Source organism: Ailuropoda melanoleuca, chromosome 5 (genome assembly GCF_002007445.2).
Source record: "Ailuropoda melanoleuca isolate Jingjing chromosome 5, ASM200744v2, whole genome shotgun sequence".
NCBI classification, from domain to species: domain Eukaryota; kingdom Metazoa; phylum Chordata; class Mammalia; order Carnivora; family Ursidae; genus Ailuropoda; species Ailuropoda melanoleuca.
This window is the reverse complement of record NC_048222.1, coordinates 19,911,450-19,925,734: the sequence shown is the minus strand read 5'-3', so window position 1 is coordinate 19,925,734 and position 14,285 is coordinate 19,911,450. Positions and strand designations below refer to the sequence as shown.

The 14,285-nt window shown below is 36.1% G+C and overlaps 1 protein-coding gene across 1 annotated transcript in view; it reads right to left on the bottom strand.

Annotated features, from left to right (window-relative positions):
* The window catches only part of F13A1 (coagulation factor XIII A chain), a 166,126-nt gene that overhangs the window by 95,487 nt on the left and 56,354 nt on the right, over positions 1–14,285 (bottom strand). The window contains exon 6 of the mRNA XM_034660199.1: positions 1,845–1,963. Within this exon, the coding sequence (XP_034516090.1) occupies positions 1,845–1,963 (119 nt within the window). The remainder of the gene's footprint in view (positions 1–1,844; positions 1,964–14,285) is intronic.

Genomic DNA, 14,285 nt, shown 5'->3' with positions numbered 1-14,285 from the left:
AAAAACAAAAAAAAAAAAAAAAAAAAAAAAAAAGAACTCTGAGGCCATGCAACACCAGAATTTTTTTTAAAGAAAGGAACAAGGGCAAAATAGTGATAAAATGGCAAAATGGGGAAATTTCACCTATACTGCACCTCACTGAACAAGAGATTTCCCTGAATACAAACACCTTGTTTACCCACCTAAGTACTTGTGAGAGAAACCACAATCTTAATGGTTAATTAATGGTGTATTTCTTTATTAAATCCCATTAAAGTACCAACTTTTTGGGAACCCTAAACTGATAGGACAGATGCTGTAAAGTAAGGGCACTAGTTCTTCAGATATGTAAAGAACTCATTATTCTGGTTCTCATTAAGCACCATCTCTCAGTCTGTGGGACATGAAATAGTGAACTGGAGAGGTAAAGAAATAGTCACAGAACTAATTCTTTCCCTGCACCATTGCAAACTACTGGCTTGGCTGGTTGTTTGGACTGAAAGACCCATATCAATGGACTCTGAATGACAACAGAGACAGATGGTGGCTCTGCTCAAGGGTATCTACCCAAAGGCTATTCAGCATGCTGGCTGAGGAGTACCCTGACCTTGCTTGGGACTCTTTCCCACTCCTTCCTGTTACCCACCTTGGTGACATTTTTCCTTATTAGCTCTCTACATAATGCCACTTTGGGGACATAAATAGAATCACACCCATACATTAGGAATTAGGGCACTAGACAATAGATAATATCATGGGTTGTATGTTACTCAGGAAGGGAGGGCTTATAACCAGGGAGCCAGGTGGGGATCCAAAAACAGAAGAGCACACAGATGATTAGCTTGGCAGGATATCAGAAGTATAGATGAGCAAGCCTGAGCACTGGGCACACAATTCTCAGGAGTCCAGGTGAAAGAGTGGATCATAAAGTCAGGCAGACAAGACAAGAACTAGTGATGACATTTGTCCCAACGGCCAGGCTGGAGCAGGGAAAGCTCACATGGAAGTCAAAAGAAGGCATCAGAAACCAAGAAAGTGTCATATGACCTGGTCAGGCCAGATTCCATGAAATCCACCCTCCTGGATACCCAGAACAATGGTGCAAATTCTAATCATCTCAGCCAAACTCTCTGAGAAATGACACACTTATCTTTTCTCATGTTGCTAATGAAGGGTCTTTGCTGAACCAAAGGACATGCATTCTTATGGGAATATGGTAGAAATATCAGTCACTTTTTCCATTGTTAAAGATATCAAACTGAAATAGTTTGAATTATTGAATATCTTAAATGGAATACCATTTGCTATTTTAAATCCAGACAGTAATGTAAGATTGCATTTGATAAAATGTTTCGAGGTGAAAGTTCAGTGGGCCCTCCTTTGATGAAATGGTGACAGTCTTTTCTAATTCAAATTTCTAATTTTCTAGTATCTTATACTAACAAAAAAGGTGATTTCTTTGAGTTGAGCACACACCATATGATATCCTTTGCAGCATTATCAAAACACTTTTCCTTATAAGAAAAGGAAAACTTTAGTCCATTCCATATTGAGGAAAAATGTCTGGGCTAATGAGATTTCACAGTACTGGATGCCAAGCATTTCTCACTGGAATGCCATGTTATCCATAGAATCTCTGATCTCCGTAACCTTGTAATACCTGAAGATACTGCTTTCAGCGGATGAATTATGTAGTTGCCTTTCTAAGTCTCTGCTCCTGGGCTGTCTGTCTTGGAGTCTCAGATCCTGAAAAGCAGGAAATTGTGCATGTCTAATATCGACATATGGCACCTTGTAGTGATACATGTGACAAAAAAATATTAAGGAAAAATGTCCTTGACAATGACAAATGTTAAATGGCTCACCTGACCATAGCTCCAGCTTCTAGTCTTGATGTCATTGAAGTCTCCATAAAAAATAACCCCGATGTCATTCAGGACATACTCTTCTCTTTCTTTATCATCATCCAGGTACACAGCATCCTCTGCGTCAGAATTTAAACATAATGACCATTACCAACCAGACTGTTTTCGTAAAATGAAGTTTGTTCTGGTCCTAAGCTGCATTTTAATGAACTAAATGAAAAAAATGTCTTTTGTTTCACTAAAGAGAGCTCATTTCCCGATACATAATTTCAGCAATGGTGAACCTAATCGGTAGCCAAGATAAGCACGTAAAGGATGACATTTGTCAGCAAAATGACGACAAACTCTGGCTCTTTAAGTTTCAAGTAGCACAATTAAATTGACATGTCTCATTAAACATTTTTAGGATTCTGGGACATCAGTAGTTTCCGAATCAGAATTCTGTGATACAGATACAAATCTGTAACAAATAATTTCCAAGCTTTTACCATTTGTAGAAAACTAGCCAAACTGAAATGATTTTTAAAACAAGTCTGGGATATATTAGAAGAATGCAGCATGGTCTGTCCTGCCTGGTGTGTGGCCCATCTCAGACTGGAAGAGGCAGGTTAGGGGTCGTCTCCTATCAATGCACAGTCCTTGCGGATGGGCTGGTAAGTACGGGTGTCCAACCAGCCTCCTGAGTCAGCTTCCTCCATGGCAAGCACTTTTCTTCCCTGTGGCTATAATCTCAGGAAGGCCATGCTCCCCATCTGCCTGCTTAGTAATTAGCCTGATACTTATTCCCCGGCCAGCAAAAGCATTACTAACGAAGGCAGGACCATACAGGTATAAATCACACTCAGGTAAATTTGCATGTTTGGAACAGGGACACGTTTGATTCTGAGTGGGGACATGGTTTATTATGTTTCTCTGGTTCCCTGTTACCTTTTCAGGGTTCTTTCCTCATTCCATGATAAAACTCTGATCATTCTCTTTGGAGTAGCTGTCAACCTTGGATGCACAGTAGAATCTTCTGGGTAGATTTAAAAACTTCTCATTTCGCCTGGACTGAACTCTAGATTGATTAAATCAGAATTTCTGGGGCTAGGGACAAGATCCAGGTATCAAGTGTTTGTTTTTTCATTTTTAATTGTAGTCATTTTATTTATTTATTTATTTATTTATTTATTTATAGCTCTCCAGTGATTCTGATATGCAACCAAAACTGAGAACAAATGCTCTAGCCCTTTGCTATTCAAAAGAATCACTGAAAGACCAGTGGCATCAGCATTACCTGGGGGTTAGTGAGAAATGCAGAGTCTCAGGCCCCAGCTTAAGACCTTCTGAATCACACTTTGCATGTTAATAAGATCTGCAGGGGATTTATGTATACATTAAGGTTTGCAAAGCACGGCTCAGTCCAACCAGTTTAGATCCCCATTCTGGGCTATTATAGCTGTGAATGAATCATTTGGAGAGTCCTTGGTCTTTTCTCCTGCCTAGTACTTTGTTATATCTTCCTCTTTCTCTACCTCTTGCCAATATTTGCCTGGTTTTCTGCAACTGTAAACACACACACACACACACACAGCACACACACACACACATTTACATAGATGTTAATGTCCGATACACTACACACATTTAAAGTGTGCAATTTCACAGTCAAAATAATAAACATACCCATCACTGCAAAAATTTCTTGTGTTCCTTTGTAATTCCTCCCCCTGGATTCTCTCTCTGACCTCCCATTCCTGCCAAGGAACCATTAATCTGCTTTCTGTCACTGTAAATTCATTTGCATTTCCTAGAATTTTAAATAAAAGAATCCTCCAGCATGTACTTTTTTGGGGGTCTAGCTTCTTTCACTCTGGCTAGTTACTTGAAATTCATCCATGTATCAATATGAGCTCATTCATCCCAAAGCCATTCCATGTTTCCAGGAAAATCAGAGTTACATGACAAATGTGCGGCAGCCCTCCCTCTGCCCTTGCAGATGTGAGCTCTGACGCTTCTCACTGGCCTTTCAGGGTCTGGAGGCAGAATGTCATAGTTTTACCAGCAGTCTATGCATAGGCATATGGCCCCTAAACTGAACTGAGAACTTCATTTCCAAGTGGAACAAACCAGAGAAGTGACACTGAGTTCGAGGTCGATGTTTCTGAGTAGAAACACAAAAGAATACTTATAAAAGAAAATCACATGAGGGTATATGTGAAGGGGCATTGACCATTTATACGCATGGTCCTCCACCAGATACAATCAAACATCCTGGAAAGTAAAGGCCACTTTTGTTTTCATCCTTTTATAACAGTGGCTTAACTACTGTGACCATTGTGATAATAAACAACTTAGTCAAGTGGGCTTCAGACGGCTGTTACTGAGATAGAAATCTCCTCTTAAGACCACTGAGGTCTAGAAGTGCCATTTGGCAATGTGTTTTTAACACGTTTTCATTATAATATGAGATGTTTATAGCCTTGTCCTATAAGATGTTAGAAATTGGATTGTATTATAGAGCTACTATAATTTAAACGATCGGTATAAAAATAGATTAATGGGTCAAAATAGCTTAGAAATAGATGTTACTGTATGCATGTTTCTATGAAATGAATATATGATAAAGAAAATAAATCAAAGAAGATGGCTGGAGTGTTTATTAAATTCAGCTGAGAAAATTGGCTGTTTGTGAAAAGTAAATTCTCTGTACATCAAAATAAATTGAAAATTAATTTAAAACCTGAATTAAAAACAGAAAGAGTAAGAAATTTAAAATAAAAATAAAAAATGAATATTTGGTCTCTAGATGGGAAAGTTTTATCTAAACAAAAATAATAGAAAAATTAAAAAAGTCTTTTTAAAATATTTATGTATGTATATATGTATGTATTTTAGAGGAAGAGAGAGAGAGTGAGTCTGAGTCGGGGGGTGGTGGTGGATGGGACAGAGAAAGAAGGAAATAGTCTTAAGCAGGCTCCACACCCAGCGCAGAGCCCAAGGTGGGGCTCAATCCCAAAACCCTGAGATTATGACTTGAACTAAACTAAAGAATTGGATGCCCAACCGACTGAGCCACCCAGGTGCCCCACAGTGTTTTTAAAAATACAAACATACAACTTGAATTTCAGATATAATACAATTTAAAGGTGCATAACAAACTAGAGATATATTTGCAACAACCTTAGCAAATTTTCCTCATATATATAAAGAATTCCAATAAATTGATGAGAAAATCATAAAGTTCATTTAAAAAATCAACAAAAGGAAAACCTGTTCACAGAAAGGAAATGTGAACAGAAAATAAATTTATAAAAACGATTTTAACTGAGTAGTAACCTAAGGACTGCAAAGGTTTACAAGTAAATTTTTACCCACAAAAATACAATTTTTATCTATTTTTATTCTTTTATGGACAATATTTTTTAACTTGACTCTAAGGTTCGGGTTTTTCTTTGAAGTTTTGACATTTAAACAGTTTGCATCTAGGTATGGGTCTTTCTTTCATTTACCAGGTTTGATACCCTTTACAGCTTGACAGTGTGAGTCTTTCTTCAGCTCTGGGAATTTCTTTCTCTTTTAACTTGGATGAAATTGTCCAAGTTATTTTTTTCTGTATTTTTTTCTGTATTTTCTTATAATATAATGCCTTTTAGGCAGATGTTGAACTTTCCAGATGTCCTCCATGTCTCTTATCATACTTTCCTTTCTGTTTCTCTCCCTCTGTCTCTTCATCTCTCTCTCTCTATATGTACTATATAAGAAAGTATGTTAAGAAAGAATACCATCAACATCTCCATAAGAATTGAGGAATTCCTGGAACAAAAAAAAATGGTTGAATGAAGTATGGTATATAATGAACAGCTGTATAATGCATTGGGAAGATCTCTGTATACTGCTATGGAAGGATATCCAGGATCTCTTGTTAGGCAAAAAAAAAAAAGGTGCACAAAAAATGTATATAGTTTACTACCTTTTATTTAAGAAAGAAGGGAGGTAAATAGGTAGGTAGATACATATTTATATACATTCACATATATGCTTATATTTTTAAATGTAGAGATAAGCCAAAAATTAACAAAATTATTATCTAAAGTGTAGGAGGGATAGTTGGGAGTTAGACTTTCTCTCTTAAGTATCTTCATTGTTTTGTAATTTGACTTTGGGGTTACATAAATGTTTTGCAAAGTCATAAAACAAAACTAAATAGAAATAAAAGACAAAGCAATTTCTAAATAAATGAAGCCAAAATGAAACAAATGAACATGACTGTATAAATAGATTAGCAGCTTAACCACAGAAAACTATTTCAAGTTACTTTAAAACAGAGTAATTTCACTACATATCCCCAGTAGAATAGAATATAAAAAAAAACTGTAAAATAAACAAACAAAATGAAATACAAAGTAAACTGTTTTAGTTACCATATTGCTACTAATATTGATATTGCTATTTTGAAATGAATATAACATAAGCAATCATGTTAATGACATTAGAAACCAAGATTTGCAGGATAAGAAAAAAGTGCATAAGCAAAATCAAAGGAATAAAATTTGAAACCTTGTATTTTAACTTCAAGCCACTTATTACATAATATTCCTTTGCAAATCCTTTTAGATTTAGTGCTATTTTTCCTCAATTATTTTATTAATTTTTTTTTTAACTGGAGGGAAAGACATTCTTTCACTTTGCTTTTCCTAATGACTTGCAGGCACAATATGATAGCGCCGTAGCTGCCAGCAATTGGTGTTGTAACCCCTGCTGCTGCAGACTGAGAGCCGGACTGACTTTGAATAAGAATGAAAACATTAAAAAATCTGACTTCAAAAAGACGTTTTTCTTTAAAATCTTTGTAAAATGGGGGCATCTGGGAGGCACAGTCAGTTAAGAGTCTGACTCTTAACTCTTGATTTTGCCTCAGTTCATGACCTCAGGATTGTGAGATCAAGCCCCACATCAGGCTCTGCACTGGGTATGGAGCCTGCTTAAGATTCTCTCCCTCCCTCTCCCTCTGCCGCTGCCCTCCTACCCCTCCTCTTCTAAAAATAATAAATAAATAGATAAATAGATAAATAAATAAATAAATAAATAAATAAATAAATAAATAAATAAAATCTTTGTAAAATGGCTGTAAGACTGACTCATCCTTGGAAAGCATCATAACTGAGTGAGGTTTGCATGGCTGCTAGCCCTCCCAGCCCCATACATTTCTGTAAGTTACTTGTGTGCCTGTGATTCCTTTCTTAATATTATATGCACGCTCGTTTTCTTACTCAAGAGAAAGAAAAACGTATTAAAAAAAAGAAAAATGTATTGAATAAATAAACATAATACATAAAATTATTAATTACTTCTTTAAATAGTGTAACTTAGTCATTTATAGCATGTCAAGGATAAATTCAAAGAACTTTTTTTTTTTTCTGTAAATGTTGCCTGGAGCCTATTGTGTAAATGTAGGTATTTTGTAAAATAATCTTGAAACTGTACATTGACATGTTTTTGGTCAGATTGCATCCGACTTAATTTGTTTTGTTTTTTATTTAAAAATGACTTTAGTATTAATTAATTCCATGATTGCTATATTCTGACATTAGGAGATGTATATCAGTGCAGCAATACTGCAGAAATCGTAATGAGTATAAACTTTGGGGATAGACAGCTTCTTTGTTTCTGATCTATCCTTGCCAATTAAGATATTTTTTTCTTGACTCACAAATCCTTTGATGCTGTTAGCCAGAAATTAGTCTTATGAAGCTATTTTTGAGTATAGTTCATGTGAAATAAAAATATTTGGCTTTGGTAATAACTTTTCCAAGCTGACCTCACCCTAACAAGATATTTTTCAGTCTTTTTATTTTACTAGACTATGCACTTTTTCTGAAATATTTTGTAACACTTAACTTTTTTGTATTTTTGCCATTTGAAAAGTTGGTATAGTTGGTCTGTAATTAAGTTGCAAATTTAAAGCCACTGTTAGTTTTGTAATTCAAAATATAGTTATTTTTGTCCTAGTACATGTCATTCCACCTGCAGCTGTACCTGGAATCCTATTGATCTTCTAGCTACCATTCATTTCTTCACAGTTCACAAATGAAGAATGTGAAATTCTGTGAATGCAGGTACTAATCTTATTGGGGGATGAATCTCATTTCACCAAAATTAAGTTGTATCTGCACTAAAATGATGATACAAGTTGATGATACACTCTGGAGTTGGAAGACCTCCTCACTTAAAACTCCAAACTGGCTTATTCAGCTAAATTCTAGGTTACTACTCTTTATTTTGTTCAACCACTGGGGAGGGTGATTTTTTAAATGTTGAAAGATGACCATTCTAACTACTGTCAAATATCTTTGTTTTAGGAAGATATAACATGAAAAATTTTAAAAACATGTATGAAGCAAGGGACTGGTTATCTCTTCCCATATTATTGTGTTTATTCTCTTATGGCCTACAAACACATTTTTGGAGGTTTGCTTTCATAATGATTTTTCATCAACAAATATTATTAAGAGATTTTTTTTTCCATTTATACTAGTCCTTGAAGTACTATGAAGTGTTTCAGTTGGAACATACTATGATAATCAGAAATCTAATTCCATTATAAGAAAATAAAAACAAAAGGATTTTAGAAAAAATAAATTAAAGTTGGAAATATCAGTAATAGCTTATGATGCACTTTCTTTTTAGGAACCCCATTTTCAAGTTCTATCCACTGAAAAGAACTAGAAGAAACAACCAGTGTAGTGGCAATGAGTCTCTTGAGCCTGGATTATGTACCTGGATTAAGTACCATTCCTTTCCCTCCCCCTCCCTTACTAGAAGGTACCCAGGTTTCCTAAGAGAAATGATTCATTACAAATCTGGGTAAGGAAATGTGTAAGACCAGCTTGAAATACTTCTTCCTACCAGAAGATAAAGAGGCTTAAAGATTCTAGGAGTTATGGCAAAGGAATTAGAAATAAACTTAAAAGGTTCCCCACTGTCCAAGAATAAGACAATTCAAATATCAAAAAATAAGGCACTGTGAAGGATTAAGACACAAACATTTTGATATTCATACATTTATAGTAATTTTAAAAATTCATTGGTTATCTTTGCAGGGTGCTAAAAACTAACTCATTATTCTGATAACTTAGAAATAAGGAAAGAGGGGCGCCTGGGTGGCACAGTGGTTAAGCGTCTGCCTTCGGCTCAGGGCGTGATCCCGGCGTTATGGGATCGAGCCCCACATCAGGCTCCTCTGCTATGAGCCTGCTTCTTCCTCTCCCACTCCCCCTGCTTCTGTTCCCTCTCTCGCTGGCTGTCTCTATCTCTGTCAAGTAAATAAATAAAATCTTTAAAAAAAAAAAAAGAAAAGAAATAAGAAAAGAGACACCTATCTAGACTTCTTCTATGAATACTACCTCAAGGCAAAAAAATAATTGATGCTAATAAATGCAGAAGGAATGGTAGATTAGAATATCGCCATTTTACAGCGGTTAAGCGTCTGCCTTCGGCTCAGGGCATGATCCTGGCGTTATGGGATCAAGCCCCACATCAGGCTCTTCTGCTATGAGCCTGCTTCTTCCTCTCCCATTCCCCTGCTTGTGTTCCCTCTCTTGCTGGCTGTCTCTATCTCTGTCAAATAAATAAATAAAATCTTAAAAAAAAAAAAAAAAAGAATATCGCCATTTTGCAATCCCTAATGAAATCATGAATGTAGGCTGAAATCATTTGCTAAAAGGCTAGTAGGGAATTTCATAATGGATATAAGACTGACAATACCTGATCCTATTGATAAATCTAAACATCACTAAAAGAGTGACAACCAGACATCACGTATCTCCTGATGGGATAGATGCCCTAGGAGGTGTAGAGCATGACTTACATAGTATTCTTGCTCTACCTTCCCGCGCCTACCACAAAAAGAAAATGATTCTCTTGAAGATAAATCTGATTGAGTCTCAGATCAAACTAACTGCTTAATAGAAAACATAAGGGCTAGAGAAATGTTACACGACATCAGGAGATAGCATAGATGTAGCAAATCTTGATAACTCTTGAATCTGGGAGATACGTGAGTAGATACTCATTGTACTACTCTTTCTACTTTTGAGTTTGTCTGAAAGTTTTAATAATAAAAATGAACCTTGCCAAAGGACATAAAAGAACTTGAATAAATAAAAACATTCAAAATGTGTCTAATTGCATGTGAAGATTCAATACTGTAAAAATATGAATCCTACCCGAATTAGTTTCTATAGTCAATGAAAACCCAATCAAAATTCCACTCAGATTTTTTTTTAGAATTCTGTATGCTGATTTAAAAGCATATCTGAAAAGACAATGTGAAAAATAGCCAAAAAATAAAATATTGAAAATGAAGAAAAGTGGAGGGACTTTTCCTATGGTAAATTGAACTTTGGTCCCAATTTATCTGTTCCTGTATCCATGCCTTTGCCATGTAACTACTCATCCTTCTTTATAAAGGTAGAGCATCCCCCTCTTGACTTTGGGGCTTACTTTGGCTAAAAGGGTGCTAGTTGAAGTGATGCAGGCAGGGGTTTGAAATGTGCTTGCACGCTGAGCATATGCTCTTGCATTTCTGCCACCCCCGTGAGAAAAGCGTGCCATAGCCAGCCCAGTAGTCACAGGAGGATGAGAGACACATGGAGCAGAGCATCTCTATAGTTGGTTGGTAAGGGATGGGGCCTCTCCGGCTATTCTCATTCAAAGCAGAGCTGGACAGTCCAGCCCAGTCTACATTAGCCCAATCACAGACAAGCCCCAGATCCACCAGTAACATGCTTGTTGTAGCAGACCAGTGACATTTTCTGGTTCTTTCTTATGTAGCATTACTGTGGTTATAGCCAACTGAAACAAAGCTATAATGAAAACTGATTTTGACACAGTAATAGATAAATATATGCATAGAGCTAAATGTATATTAGATCTTAGTAGATGATAAAGATGGCATTTAAACTCAGCAGGTAATGATATATCTCATCAATAAATAATGTTTTGACAACTGGCTATTCCTGTGGGAAAAATTTTTCAGTAAGATCTTTTTTCCCACTAACACAAAATTTATCAATAGATTTAAAAAGATTCATGTGTGTCTCCTCCTGCCAACACTTAATTCACCTAAATTGTCCCGAATATGAACAGTTCAAGAAATGCAATGCTCAATAAATATATAAAAAATGTTCAACTTCACTAATAATTAGAGATACATGAACTAAACCATGAGATGGTAATGTAATATCATATTTGGCCCATCATATTAGCAAATATTAAAACAAATGGTAATACCTGGTGTCAATGAAGGCATGAAGATATGAATATTCTTTTGTCCTGTGGCTGTATTATAAACTACAGCAGCATTTTTAAAAAAGCAATTTGGCAGTACCTATGCAAATTTAAAATGTGAATTGACTTTGACCAAGTATTGCATTTCCAGATATTCATTCTACAGAAATACACTTGTTTAACATCTATCTGAAATATTCAATATAGCATGGTATGCTATAGTGAAAATGGGAGGCAGTCAAAACATTTGTAAGCAGAAGACCAAATCAATTATGGTACAACCACACCCAGTAGTCATTAAAAAGAACATGTATGCACTGATACAAAACTCTCCAAGATACATTATGTAAAGGAGTATGAGTAACATGCATAAACAATGCCACCTATATTTTAGAAAAATCCAAACTCATAGAACTATATATGGAAAATTATAGCAAAGTATCCAGAACAATACACACAGCTAAAGTTTTCTATGGAGGTTCTCAAGGATCAAAGGGTAGGTGAGAAGGAAAGTTCACTTTTTACCATATATATGACTACACGTATTATTTGTAAAGGTCAATGTATTCAATTAATTGTCAGTTAAAAATTAAAACCATTCAAAAATGCATTAAGGGGTGCTGTGGCTTAGTCAGTTAAGCGACCAACTCTTGGTTTCCACTTAGGATAGAGAGATCAAGCCCCACAATGGGGTCCATGATCAGCATGGAGTCTGCTTGACATTCTCTCCTTCTCCCTCCCCTTCTGCCCTACCCTCTCTGGCCATGCATGTGTGTATGCACTCTCTCTCTCAAATAAATAGATAAATAAAATATTTTAAAAAATGCATTAAATGGATGGAAATGAACCAAAATGTTAACAGCGTCTGTGATTTGTAGATCTCTGAGTTCCTTTTATGCTTTCATTATTTTCATTCTATAAGGCTTTCATCATTAGACAAGAGTTAGCTTTAAAATGTTTTTTAAAAGTTTTTAAAAAGTTAGTTTTAAAGTTGCATTTCAGTGAAGCTATCTATTTATTAAGAGGTTATATTCAGGTCTTAAATTTCATTTTTTCCTCCTTAGTAGATATTATCATATAACCGTGCCTTTTAAACGTCCTTCAGGTTTCCCTGCACCCTTTTTTCCCAGCACAGGTTGGATTAAACCTTGTTCCCTTAGTGTCCTATGGATGCTGTGGTCACATCCATCCACATGGAGATTGTTCCATAATTTAGTTATTAATCAAAAATGCATGTTTTTATATATACCATGTGCCAGGAAATTTCTGAATATGCTAAAAAAAACCCAAAAAACCAATAAACTCATTTAAACTCATAACATCTCTAAGAGGAAGGCATTTATTTCCCTCATTTTATAGATGAGGAAACTAAGGAAAACACAAGTAAAGTATCTTTCCCAAGTCCATAGTGCTAGTAAAACCAGGACTTGAATACTAAGCTGTCTCCCGAGTAGACTGTGACTCTTGAGTCCAAGGGATCAGGTCTCTGTATCCCCAGCACCCAGCACAGAGTGCCTGGAACACAGCACAATAAAAGCCTATTGCAGATTGAGAAGAGGGGATGGATGTCTGGAGTTTGGAGAGTGAGAGAAGAAGAAAGTGAAGGATTTACTTCTGGGTTTTGGGTTATTATTGATGAGAACTTACAATTTTAAACAGCAAACTATGAATAAGGAGGAGTTCTGAGCTTGAGACTAGGCCACCCTTTTCCTTCCAGCAGCTGAATTAAATCTCACTTCACAACCAGCGGGCATAATCATGAATCCACAACAAGGCAAGGAAGTCAAATGGGAAGCCTTGATTTTAATTTTAAATTTATTTATGATTTTAAAAGAAGATTGAGGGTGGAAAGCAGTGCTTTCTTTCTCCTGTTTTTTTTTTTTTTCAGATCTGTCACTTTAAAATATAGTTGTCCAAAGCTAGGATAAAAAAAAAAAAAATTATATCACCATGGAAACTCCAAAAAACTCCCTCTGTTTGAGGCTAACAAAGATAGGAAAAGTTAATCATTTGCCTCTGGAGATTTTTATTGTTGGTGTTCTGGTGTTTTTGCTTGTTTGTTTGTTTTAATTTTTGGTTTGTGTCAGAGGCATATTGAGGTTTTACTAGATCCGGCGGCAAAAATTGGTTCTCCACTTAGTAAAATAGAGGAAGTTACTAAAAGTAAAAACAGTGGCAAATAACCCACTGTTCTAGATACCCCCTAGTTTGAACTGTTAGAATGTGTGTGTGTGTGTGTGTAAGTGTAGGGATTGGGAGCTACGCCTCTCAAACCCATGGGAGCTGGTAGGAGGAGCTAAGTCTAAAGAGCTCATTGAGTTATCAACAGCACCAAGGACCTACTGACAACTTCCTGATACTAAGTGACCTCTGGCAAATTAAACTCAAGAGGAAAACAGATTTCACGTGGTGTGGTTGGTGAATGCGGCATGACACCTCCATCTGATTTGCCCACAGCTCTGTCACCAGGACAGACCTTCAACATGTCTTGTAAAGAACTACCTTTTCAGGGTGACTAACAGGAGGCAAATAGTAAAGAAGAATTATCTCATTATCTTACTATTCCTCTGGTGGCAATAATGGGGTAGTTTAAACAACAACAACAACATTGTGGGCTAAGAATTTTGGGATTCACTTATAGACCTGATTTCAGCCCCCTTGGAAATTACCGCTCATCTCCCCACACATAAAGAAAGTAAGAATTTATGACAAACATGTAAAAATGAATGCTGAGTCTATTGATTTTAGTATCTGTATAACTTCTTTGGGAGAAGGAGGGCTATTCATCACTGCCTGGGCTGAAAATTTCCTGTTGCTTATTTACATGCTATTTTAAAGTTAAAGCAAGTCCCATTTCCAAAGTCATTAAAGTCAAGCTCTGCAAAGCGAACCCAGGCATCAAAGAAAACTACAGTGCCAGGAATGCTATCATATAGAGCCTGCCTACCTGCCTAAATCAGAATTTGGTTTTGCTTCTAATCCTTCAAGGGAAATAATAGCTTGGTCCCTTCAAAAAGGCAAAATGTGTCACCTCTTTAGAGAAGGGAGAAATTTTGAGTGAGGGAATTAGGAATCACTTTTACTTGCCCCCCTTTTCTATAAAAGCTGAGCAACACTGAAGAAGGAGGGAAGACATGTTGGGTGAATGTAATCACTCTTCAAAAGAGTGGC